Source organism: Heterodontus francisci, chromosome 1 (assembly GCF_036365525.1).
Source record: "Heterodontus francisci isolate sHetFra1 chromosome 1, sHetFra1.hap1, whole genome shotgun sequence".
Classification (NCBI taxonomy): Eukaryota; Metazoa; Chordata; class Chondrichthyes; order Heterodontiformes; family Heterodontidae; genus Heterodontus; species Heterodontus francisci.
In genome coordinates this window covers 167,036,041-167,048,991 of record NC_090371.1, presented here as the reverse complement: position 1 = coordinate 167,048,991, position 12,951 = coordinate 167,036,041, and the positions used below count along the sequence as shown (strand labels likewise).

The window sequence follows — 12,951 nt, the reverse complement described above, 5'->3', positions numbered from 1 at the left end:
GTTCTCCATCACCTTCCCCTAGTGACCATTCTTCATATGCAACCTCACAGTGTAGGTTGGCAATCTATTGCTTATGGAGGACATTGCCCAATGTTCTTACATGCACATTTCTCAGCAGATCTTACACTTACCGTGGTTTGATTAGCCATGACATGTCTTTCATTGCTTTGCTATAACAGAGCTGTCATTGACAACTCAGGCTGTACTGGATTAAATATGAAGTGTTTTGATTACAGAAACTAGGCCATATATAAAAGGGTGATGCCACAAACTGACACTCCTTGTAAATGCTGCTCTCTGCTGGCAGCACCAGATTGTGGGACCAAGAAGAAATGAGAATTAACAGGGTTACTGCAATTCATAGGACTTGCTTCATCACTTGGTTGACTTTTGTAAGAATTAGTTTATATGAAAATCATAAATGTGATTTAAACAATGGCCCAGAATTTGCTGGAGCAGGGCATCTCACAAGTTTCCTGTTGGACCTTTTCTGGCACCAGTCAGCTGAAAAATGTTTTACCAACAAAGTTGCTGCAAGTGCGAACTGATAGTGGCGAGGTGAGAGTAATGGTGCGTCTGGGATCTTAGTGAATGACCAGAACAACAGTGTATCTCCTCAACCAACAAGGTTAAAGGATTGAGAAAGAAGCAAGAAGGACTAAGAAGGAGGGTAAATTGGAGTGGCAGATATTCAGAATTCAATGTAAAATCAGAGATACAGAGGGAAAGAAATATTAGATCAAGAGAGAGAAAAGAGGCAGAAAGGAAAAGTAAAAGCATGCAAAAAAGATCACTTTGACATTTTTGAAATCGCCAACAATTCACTACCTGAAAGAATGATGTGCCACAGTTTAAATTATTACTCTCGGAGGCAGAGAGTTGATTGGAAGTTATTAAGAATTACCACGTTGTTAAAAGTATTTACACTAATAATTACTAGACTTAGTTTTTTGTGGTGAGTTTAATGGGCAATTAAAGTGTAAATATAGCAACGTCATGAAACTCACGTGGAGGTTAAAGGCATGTTGCTGTTTTGGGGAGGCCAACAGTGGAATGGTACAGATTGTCCAGCATTTGTGGCAATTTGTAATTCATGGTGCAACTCTTTGTCATCACAAATTTCTGGCAAATTTACACATCAATAACAGCTTGTGTGATTCAGACAGTTCGTTTATCAGCAAATTCCAGTTCAGTGTATTTCCATCAATACTATATCTGGATTTTGTTTGGAAACTAATAATGTTTTGAACCATAATTTAGATATGTCTTAGTCTAAATGATTTACATAATACACAGCAAAATCACCTTCCAGTACTGTATCCTGGTGGCCATTATTCATGGGTGAACAGTAGCAAGTTATTTGAGCTTCAAAGCTGAGTCAGATTTTGTCCTCAAGCAACTTCCACCTGCATGCACTTCCAGCAGGAAAGTAATCAGGAGCAGGAACTTTGAATGGTTTTGGATCTTTTATCCAGAGGTACTGAGGCCAATTATTGCTCCCCTGCTACTATTTTGGCTGAGGTCAACTAACTCAGCATAGGATCAAGGATTGAACCTAGGACCGTCAGTTTTAGCTACTCATGGAGGAAAGCATGCTAAGCCACCAGGGAGCCCAAGTCCTTGTTCTCGGCACAGAAGGAAGCCACTTGGCCCATTGTGTCTGTGCCAGCTCTCTGCAATTCAACTCACCTAGTCCCACACCCTGCCTTTTTCCTGTAATCCCGCAATTTTTTTCTCTTCAGATAATTATCCAATTCTTTTTTGAAAGCCACAATTGAATCTGCGTCCACCACACTCTTAGGCAGTGAATTTCAGATCCTAATCACTCACTGCGTAAAAAGGTTTTTCCTCATGTTGCCGTTGCTTCTTTTGCTAATCACCTTAAATCGGTGTCCTCTGGTTCTCCGTCCTTCCCCCATTGGGAACAATTTCTCCCTACCTACTCCGTTCACGCCCCTTATGATTTTCAACACCCCTATCAAATCATAGGAACACAGGAGCAGGAGTAGGCCATTCAGTCCATGGAGCCTGCCCCGCCATTCAATATGATCATGGCTGATCTTCACTTCAATGTCTTTTTCCCACACTATCCTCATATCCTTTTATGTCATTTGTATTTAGAAATCAGCCAATCTCTGTTTTAAACATACTCAATGACTGAGCTTCCACAGGCCTCTGGGGTAGAGAATTCCAACAATTCACAACCCTCTGAGTAAAGAAATTCTCCTCATCTCTGTCCTAAGTGGCTTCCCCCTTATTTTCAAATTGTGTCCCCTGGTTCAAGATTCCCCAACCAGGGGAAACATCTTAGCTGCATCTAGATTTTAATGACTTATGAACAAAAACACCCTCGTCCCTTTGGATATCAACATTTCCCCACCTCTCACCATTTGCAAATACTTTGTCTTTCTGTTTTTTTGACCAAAGTGGATAACTTCACATTTATTCGCATTATATTCCATCTACCATGTTCCTGCCCATTTACTTAGCCTGTCCAAGTCCCCTTGAAGCCTCCTTGCATTCTCCTCACAACTTACATTCCTACCGAGTTTTGTGTCATCAGCAAATTTGGAAACATTACATTAGGTTCCCACATCCAAATCATTTATATAGATTGTGAACAGCTGTGGCCCAAGCACTGATCCTTGTGGTACCCCACTAGTAACAGCTTGCCATTCTGAGAATGACCCATTTATTCCTACTCTCTGTTTTCAGTCTGTTAACCAATTCTCAATCCATACCAGTATATTACCCCAAATCCCAGGTGTTCTAATTGCGTTTACTAACTTTCTGTGTGGGACCTTATCAACAGCCTTCTAAAAATCCAAATATACCACATCCACTCATTCTCCTTTATCTATGCTACAAGTAACATCCTCAAAAAACTCCAACAGGTTTGTCAAACGTGATTTTCCTTTCATAAATCCATGTTGACTCTGCCCAGTCATATCATTATTTTCTAGGTGTCTAGTTATCACATCCTTTATAATAGAGTCTAATATTTTCCCTACTGCTGACATCAAACTAACAGGTCTGTAGTTCCCTGTTATCCCTCTTCCTTCTTTCCTTAATAGTGGGGTTACATTTGCTACTTTCCAGTCTGCAGGAACCTTTCCAGAATCTATAGAATTTTGAAAGATAACCACCTATGCATCCACTATCTCCATAGCCACCTCCTTCAACACTCTGGGGTGTTAGCGCATCTGGTCCAGGGGATTTATCAACCTTCAATCCAGTTAATTTTTCAAGTACTACCTCTTTATTAATAGTAATTTCTTTCAGTTCCTCATTTTCACAAGTCCCTTGGTTCCCTATTATTTCTGGGAGATTTTGTGTATCTTCCTCCACCAATTCCCTATTCTCTATTATAAATTCTCCTTTTTCCGCTTGTGATGGACCCACATTTGTCTTTACTAATCTTTCCCTTTCACATACCTAAAGAAGCTTTTACAGTCCGCCTTTATGTTTCTCACCACCTTGCGTTCATATTCTCTTTTCCCTTTCTTTATCAGTTTCTTGGTCTTACTTTATTGGATTCTAAATTGCTCCCAATCCTCAGGCTTACCACTTTTTCTGGCAACCTTACAAGCCACTTCCTTTGATCTAATGCAATCTTTAACTTCTTTTGTTAGCCACAGTTGATTCATCTTTCTTGTTGGGTTTTTGTGTCTTAGAGGAATGTATATTTGTGTAGACCATGTAATACTTCTTTAAATACTAGCCATTGCCTGCCTACCATCAAATCTTTTAGTATATTTCCCAATCCACCATAACTAACTTGCGCCTCATACCTTCACAGTTTCCTTTGTTCAGATTTAAGATCCTAGTTTCAGAACTATATCACTATGTCACTTAGTTTGTTTAGCTGAAACAGGCACAATGTGTGTACTTGTTCTTCCAGTCTGCAAAGAACAGGGCCCTGTGTATTAATATATGTAGCTTCCAGTGCTCGCAAATGTGCCACTCTGTGAGCCCTACTGACAATCTTAAATTGGTTGTCAAGCGTAATTCTTAGCACACTGAGGATTATTTAGCAAATATTGTCCAATCGTGGAATCACAGAGAAGTGACAACCATTCGCTGGTTCATTCCTCAGGTCAATGCCTTGACCAATCAGAGTCAAGCTGCCTGGTTTAAATTTCAAGTCAAGCTTGACAGTTAACTGTCAGTCACCATAAACTGGCGGATTCTCCACGGCAACACCTCTACCAATCAGAGTTCACTTGGCAACCAATCAGCACATACAGTATAAAGTGGTTGCTTTCCCTTCCATTGGTACTCTTGCGAGTAGTCCTGATGAGTGCAAGATGAAAGGCTTCGACAACATGTCTCTTTTTTCAGCAATACTAAATTTACATATTTAAAGATGCAGTGAATAAAACAAATACATTTACTTTGCCCTCTTCCACCCCCAATAACCATAAAATTAATTACTTGCCCTCTCCCCGCACTTACCTTGTCCACCTGACCTACCCACCACAAAGTGCATAAACTTTCACCTCAAACCATTCCCACCATCCCCTACACCAATGATGTTACTTTGACCCCGTTCCGCCCCACCACCCCCGCACTGATAAACTTACCTCCTCCCCCCAAGTGTTCCGCCTAATTTCCCTGGATGGGGATCCGAAGGGTGGGATTGCCAGCCTGCGGCCGATAGATGGCAGTGGGATGGACGGCGGCGGCGCAGGTATGATTAATTCATTAATTGAAATGTATTTAAATATGTTAATGGAGGTCCCATCGCTGAGTGGTGGGGGGGGTGGGGGGTGGTGGGTGGGTGGCGCCACGAGGCCTTGCCGCCACCAGCAATATCGGGCCGGGCCCTCCCAGCATTGGGGTGTGTGGCTGCCCTCTCCCCGAGGCATTTTCCACCCTCCCCGCCACGAACCCCGACATCGGGGAGTCTGTAAAATTCAGCCCTTAATGTCTCTTTGTAATTTTACATCTCCATCTACATTGCTTACAATACTGCCTATTTTTGTATCATTGGAAAATTTGTACATGTGGCTTTCTATCCCATCATCTAAGTCGTTAATGAATACAGTGAATAGTTGTGGCCCCAGTATAGATCCCTATGGGACACCACTAGTCACATTCTGCCAATTAGAATACCTGCCCAATATTCCTGGAACTCAAAGCTGGTATTTCCAGTCAGGACTGATAGGTAGGTTCCTGTGATGCACCCTAGTAGCACAGGCATCTGTCCCCATTGGGCCCATTAAATTTAGTTGCCAGTGTTGGAGGTCCCAGCTAGGTGTGTCTTGACACTTACTTTGGCATATCATGCATCCTGCTTTTCAGACCTTATAGTTAGGGATGTATTTGGTAAGTATTGTTTATAAACTGGTTGCATAGTCGTTAGTTCTATGATTATTTCTATATATAATCACAAATAGTGAGTGACATCTTCTCACCATGTAATGAATCATATCACTTGGTACCTTTGCTAGATTATTCCATTATGTTTTTGACATTAGTCATGTTTATGGACTATTATTTTCAGCCTCAACCATGCTAATGTGAGTAAATAAGTCAAGTTTTCTCAGATAGCAAGTTGAATTTCTCAATTTTACCATTGCCATGAAAGTGATGAATGTACATTCACAAAGAAACATACACATAACAGTCATTTGTCCCAAGTAAAATAATATGATCAATAGAAACAGCTGAAAGTTGTAGTTCTACATTTTAAAAGAAAAGTATAATAGCACAATTCCTTTAATTTCAAATATATTTTCCTCTATTAATGTAGTTAACTTAAATGACAACAAACCGTACCATCATCTGAACATGTTATTTTTAGAAGTTGTTAGAAAAGTACCATAGAAAGAATTTTTAGCATGTATATATTTACATTAAAAATAAATTAGTGCAGTTTTAGGTATACAATGTAGATATGTGAGCATAAAAGTCATTAACATGTAGCACTATCAATCTGTCAAAGCTGTGTCACTGGAACGGTTAGGGTGCATTGTTCCATTTGGCTTCCTGATTGATCTCTTCGATCGATTAATCGCAAAGGAATATTTCTGTGGATTTCTATCATATCAGACACTGAATCAAACATCTGTGGAGGGGGGAGAATTAAACACGGTTAGTATCAAAATGTAATGCAAGATCCCAACTAGAGAAGCATAATACTTTTGGGTTCACTTACAATTTTCTCCTAAACCTTCCTCAAATTGTGAAGACTGGAAGGTGGCTGCTAAATTGATTATTTGAAAACAAGGAAATGATTTTATGTCAAAGGTTTGCTGAGTAAAGACAAGAATTTGATATCAGTACAACACTGTTCTGATTAAAAAAAGTTTTTTTACTAGTTCATAGGATGTGAGAATTGTGGCAAGGCCAACATTCGTTGTCCATCTTGAGTTGCCCTTGAGAAGGTGGTGGTGAGCCATCTTCTTGCACCAATGCAGTGCATGTGGTGCAGGCACACCCACAGTGCTGTTAGGGAAGGGGTTCCAGGATTTTGACCCAGCAACAGTGAAGGAACATGATATAGTTCCCAGTCAGGATGGTGTGTGACTTGGAGGGGAACTTGCAGATGATGGTGTTCCCATGTGCCTGCTGCCCTTGATCTTCTAGGTGGTAGAAGTCACAGTTTTGGTTGGTGCTGGCAAAGGAGTATTGATGAGTTGTAATTCCCTAAGTACTTATAACTGCTGATTTAAATAAACATTTCAAATCAAATTGGCTTGGAGTTTCTGCTCAGTTGCATGGGTTTTATCAACACAATTTGCCCCAAATTGGTGAAACCAACACAAAAGATCACAGGATTCCAAGCACAAATTATGTCCAGTGTAATTCGAGTTTGTGCTAGTTTAAAATCCATCATGCTGGAAGTCTCCCCACTCACGAAATGGCCACGCCCCCAGATCAAATTAATCTTCATTGTGAGTTTCAGCTAATTGCACATGATTGCATGCCTTTAAGGACACTTAAAATAAAGCTGCTTTTTTTCTTGAATATATTTTTCTACATAAATTATGAAACTGACCACTGTACATTAACATAACTAGTAAATGGTTCTGTATAGTTTTTTTTAAAAGTCATTTTCAGTTATTTAAAATCTGGTTACTCACAGGTAGTCAACTGAAAACTCAGATTAAAATGCATATCTTTTGTGATTATCCCATTTTGAGCTGCATTAATCGAAGTGCACTATTACCAATCTTAAATACATCAAGAAATATTTTTAAAGCAAAAATTTACATTATAAAACACTGTCCAACTGTGCTGGTTCGTGGCTGATTTTACATTCTGATATGCAAATGAGTTTGAGTGGAAACTTCCCAAAAAAACACTTCTCAAAACTAGTACAACTTTGGACCCAATTTGCACATGGATCGTCGATTGCATCCAAAGCGGAAACTCTACTCCAATCACATTTAATTTCAAAAATACAACTGAGTTTTGTTGTATAATTTAAGCAGAATAAATGACACGCCTCCTGATGTCGGTGAAAACACTTAATGTTTGGGGGATTTTGTATGTGCGAAGCTAATTTTAAAAAAAATCCTGTATTGTAAATAGTTCAATGTGGTGACCTTGTTTGCTCATGCCCTGTGTCCACATTGCATTTTGTTTTTATATGAAACAAATTGAACATCATTGCTGACACATTTAGCAGCTGCATTGGCATCTCAATCTCAGGAGCTTTTTATTAATCTGAGTCCTCACAGACACTGTATGCATTGTTGCATAGAGCTTGTTGCCTTAGCAACACCTTCAGCCGTTTCTCAATCTTTTGTTCCAAACGTGCAGCAGGTGGATATTGCTTCTTTAAAAATGATTTCAAGGCAATTGGAGTGAATGTCATCTGGTGATCTGATACTCTCATTTGACGCCTGTTAAGGATAGTGGTTGAATGCAAACTCAAGAAAGATGAGATCCAAGGTGAATTCAGACTCCATGTAATTGGAAAATATAAATAGGTGCCCTTATAACTAAATGGTCAGTGAAAATGTTTTGACAACAAAAATGCAACCCCGTAATTATTTCTTGCTGTCAATATACTGAGGTAAATTTAGAACCCATTGAAAAAACAACAGGGCCCTTATTTTAAGAAGCAGAAAAACCCTTTTGGGCCTGTACTTCCTTCTCTTGGAATCAAAACAATAATAAAGTGGTTTGCTCACAGGAAGAGGAGCTATGAGTAAAAAAAGCTAATGTTTCATATCAATCACTGCCTGTTAAATAATAACTGTATGGCACATGAACTATGCTGTGAATATGTGCACTGGCAGCAAGCAAAGATTTGGCTAATACAATTCTAATATATTAAAAAGGTGCTTCTAATTAAAGTAGGCATAAAGCAGCAATAATTGTGCATAACTGATGCTACATTAGGAATTCTGTGCCAAATGGAAGCTATTGACGATATAAATTCTGCTACTCTATGCTCTATAAATACTGCTACCAGCTTGTATTAAGATTGCCTTTATTGTATAGTCTGCTGCAGTAGCACTGTGGCTATATTGGTGCAGTATAATAACATAATAAATATGAGAGTATCTCAGAAATCACTGTATCACAACTTTGTAATACACACTTTAACTGGCCTTTCTAGTTACCAGTGTAATTCCCATTCCTCTAGAGCAAGTCAAGAAAGATGCAAGGAGGTGTTGACATTTTTTAATCTATGGGATTTCCAGTGCCCATTGGAACTATGAAAATGGCTGGCAGGATTCTTTAAGAAAGTTTACAAGACTATATATTTTTCCCAACAATCTGAGGTTTCCTGTGGTCATTTTTCCAGTGTTGCTCGTGCTACTTTGCTTGCAGTCCAAGGCAGTGGTAGGATTTAGTGAGGAAAAATAAACAAAGGTAGATAGGGGTGAGAAAAGGAGGGAGGAGAAGTGGATGCTATTATTTTCTTTTTGATTGGCTGCATCTGCCAGGCCAGGGTCACAGTCAGTCACAGAAAGCTCTTCCTTTGGCACAGCTGTGGTTGATTGATTCTTTCTCACATCAGGTCCAACTTGGTAAAGGTTAATTAGCAATGTGCTCCCATGTATGCAATGGCTCTGGCCCAATCCCACTGCTGTTGTATTCTCTGGCCTTTTTTAGTGACCCTGGCCTGGTAAATCATGTTTATTCTGGTTCAGGAGCCAAAGTACTTCCTATCCTGCAGTCACTCCATGGAAATAAACAGGAGAGAAAGGAATAAGAAATAGGAAGGGGAAAGAGGAAAGAACAAAGCAGGGCAAAGGTGAGGGATAGAGCAGAGAGAACAAGGCAGAGGGGAGAAGAATGAAATAAACCAGAAAAGGTGAGAGAACCAAAATAGGATCATTAGAGCGCAAACTAGAAAAGGCGAGAATAAACCAGAAAGGGGAAATAGAGACAGACAGAGAACTAATAACCCAGATGAGGAGGCGAATAGAGAACCAGAAAGGGAAAAAAGAGGGAAAAACTGCAAAAGGAGGAACATCAGAGAAGAGAAAGGGAAGAGGAAAAAGGACAGAGAAGAAGAGAAAGGAAGAGAAAACAGGGAAGGAAGGGAGAGAGATGGCAGGGATGAGGGGAGAATGGAAGGACAAAGGAGAAGGAAGGGGGTTGGAAAGGCAGAGAGAGACTGAAGGAAAGCAAAGATATGCTGGGAATTTCCTTGGGCATTTTCCGATCAGCTAACAGAACTTTGGTGAAAAATCATCAGAAACAGTGGACACACCACACATACAGGATTTCACTCAAGTTCAACAGAACCTAGGAGGAAATTCCCAGTGATAGTGACTTACAGAAGGGAAGGAAGAGAGAGGGAGATATACACATGAGAGTGAAGCACACATACAAGGAAAGGTGAGAACTGAATTAGATTGATTCTATATATATTATGTTTATAGTCAAGGATGACATGTTGTGTGTGAGCTGCAAAGGAAATGTGGGATTAAAATATATAAAAGCAAAATAAAATATAGTTTTGCTGCGGAGTTTTACGATTTTGCTCCAAGGAATTTGGTGCATTCATTTCTGTTGCCTTGCTGAACTGTCCCCAATGTGTGTTAGTTTAACAAATGTGTACACATGTTTAATGATTTATTCCACATATTTTACATGCTTTCGAAAGGTAGATCTATAGAAAAAATCTACTTCTGAAAAAATTCACCAACTGCCATCATGTGCATCAAGATGATTGGCCAGGACTTTACGGGCCCCTCTGAGGCGGGGTCGGAGACAGGGTGCCATGGAGTATTGTGTCGGGTGGCAGGGAGGTGGTGGATTGAGGGCCCGTTGCCTCCCCATCACCCAGTGATCTTCACAGGGGCATGATAGGCCGATGACGGCCTTCACACTCAGAGGCCAATTGAGGCCCTTAGGTGGGCTATTAAGGACCAATTAAGGGCCTCTTCCCGCTGTCGCTGGGATCTTACAAGCAGCAGGGAGAGGGGATCTCCGCCGTGCGGGGAGGATGTCTTGTAACATGAGGTGCTCTCTGTGTGGGCTTGGCAGGGTGGTCTCTCCTTCATGGGCAATTTGTGGCCCACAGAGGACCCCCACTGGGAACCACCTCCCAGGACCCCCTCCCCCTGGACTGAATGACCACCCCCACCACACCCTCTGACAGGGCCTTCCAGGCTGGCTCTGGCAACCCTACCTCACCTACTGGGTTTCCAGCATTGGGTCTGGGTCCAAGGCCTCTGCAGTCCCGACAGTGGCCACCGCTCCCAGTGGCGCTGCTGAAGCTGCTGAGCTGCCGGCCTTCTGCTTGGCCGGCAGCTCTTGGAGGCAGGATCCCCATCCCTTTAAAGTCTTTACAGGGACCCCACCTCCTAAAACTTTGACTCAAAAAGACCAGAGGATCGTTCTGGGGGGCACGAAAAGGCAGAGGCAGGGATCCCCCCCCCGCCTTTTTGGCCTGATGCTGAGAGCCCCCGCCTCCAGCACAAAATCCAGTCCATTATGACTACTGCCATTTTCCCACATTAATTCTATGCATTAAAATGACATGATCCAAAGTATAGAAGTGACCCAGGCTTCCGTTATGGAAGGAAAAGGGGACGGGGTTGTTTAAATGCTTCACTTCAACCCACTCGATTTTCCAATATTTGGGGATCGCTTGGCCATTGACCCAAGAAAATAACCTCTAAAAAATGAATTAATCTATAAAAAGGAAAAAAAAGGAGCAATATTTTAGTTCCTTTGCACATTCACAAATTTATGTAATTATTAAGAGTACTTCTTATTGTTACTGCCCCTTTGAGTTTCAAGCCATTTACTACAATGAACAAAATGCAGCTGTCTCAGCATTTTGGTTTATGTGGGAGTTATGCACTTTAAAATGAACTTGAATACAGAAGTAACTTTCAAAAGTATTAATTTGGTCTTCTGAAGGCAGAAAAAGTGATATATTTATATTCTACAAAAGACTGGAACAATGAAATAGCAGAAAACTTACATCATGTCCTCTAAGCCCACTCCCCAAAGCATACTGGTTACTGTCTTCTAGATATCGTATTTGAATGCTGTAAACTTTACATCTGTAATATACCACCAACACATACGGCTTATCGGGGATTCCTTTAGAACTATCTCTCACCAGGAAAGCACCATTCTACGTGAAGAGAAAACAAGCTGTCATTGAATCAGCAAAAGAGTATGTAGACTCAGTGTATGTCTCTGACTGGTTATTCAGCAAATACTTTATGAATACGGTGTCTAGAAATAATTTTCACAATGGAATAAAGTTTTAGCAAAAATACAAACACATCATATTTGTATAAACATATGAGGACTTTCTATAGCTTCTGAAAATATCTTTAGATTTTGGAAGATATGTCAAATATTTTCAGCAAAATGACTGCACTGGAATTATTTTGTAAATGTAATAGAATTGATTACCTTATTATTTGTCCTTAAAGCCTCCTCTGCTTTAGAGCGGTCACAGGCACCAATGTACCATATATTTCCTTCTAAATCCTGAAATATTTTCAGAATGTTAATAATGGGAAATACTTTGAACCAATGAGATACCACATTTCAAAGGATTGCTTTCTGCTCCTGTATTCTCACTCAGCAGCAAGATGTGAACAGTGAACAGTCCTGAGTATCTTGTCATCCTGCTTGCAAATGCTTCAGTTGAAACAAGCTTTCTAATACATTAAAAGCTGAAAATTGAGGTTGGATTCACCTCAAATTCATCCCACCACTGTCCTTGCTACCAACCAAACTATTTACTCAACTTTGTATTGGCATAAACCAGTCCCACAACATCAGTAAGTCACACACCAGTCCAAATTTGAACACACACTGAAGCATGCTGGTAGTGGACTTTTGACTGAATTCCCACTTTTGTGAATGTTTAATTCCATTCTGCTGCATTGTTCTGTATCATTAACTATGTCATTTAATTATGATTGTATTTATTACCTCCTCCTCTCCTGAAGGTCTCAATTTGTGTTGGGTTTGGTCACACAGGAACCCCAGCCCTCCAATGTTTCATCCAGTTGCTGTTCTTTGTTTGTGAGCCTATATAGCAATTGCTGGGCTGGCATTTGACTGTGGAGGGTACAACTCGATGCTCTACTCGCCCCCATGTCCACACACATACAATGCAATTGTTACTGGGAGCCCTAGGTGGCTCATCCTCCCAGGAGCACTGAAGTGAATTGCTGTATCTCTACTTTTGCCCTGGCTGAGATCAGCACAGAGTGGTGGTTGAACCTTCCTGCTCTGTATGCGTCAGTACCCTACTAGCCAGTTCCTTTACTCTTTAGTTATTAAAAGAACTATCATTTAACTTTTATATAAAGAAAACATTGCTGCGTACACACAGCAGAGCCAGTTTGACAAAATCATTCTCTTCACAGGCATCTCATCCACCAGGAGCACACGTAGGCAAACTAAGTGCGTGCTCCCCACTTTGTCCTTCCAGCAAACAATTTCATATACAGTTGGATTTAATTACCCTACACAGACTGCAGTATCAGCTCTTTACACACAGCA

At 40.6% G+C, this 12,951-nt stretch overlaps 1 protein-coding gene across 8 annotated transcripts in view; it reads right to left on the bottom strand.

The window, feature by feature from the left end:
- Nucleotides 1-5,560: 5,560 nt before the first annotated feature.
- The window catches only part of LOC137348022 (cytokine-dependent hematopoietic cell linker), a 125,401-nt gene continuing 118,010 nt past the window's right edge, over nucleotides 5,561-12,951 (bottom strand). For all 8 annotated transcript variants that reach the window (XM_068013479.1, XM_068013140.1, XM_068013228.1 and 5 more), the window contains 3 exons: nucleotides 11,848-11,925; nucleotides 11,405-11,560; nucleotides 5,561-6,070 (listed from right to left, as the gene is read on the bottom strand). In XM_068013479.1, coding sequence (XP_067869580.1) covers nucleotides 5,942-6,070; nucleotides 11,405-11,560; nucleotides 11,848-11,925 — 363 coding nt within the window. In that variant the 3' untranslated portion in view covers nucleotides 5,561-5,941. The remainder of the gene's footprint in view (nucleotides 6,071-11,404; nucleotides 11,561-11,847; nucleotides 11,926-12,951) is intronic.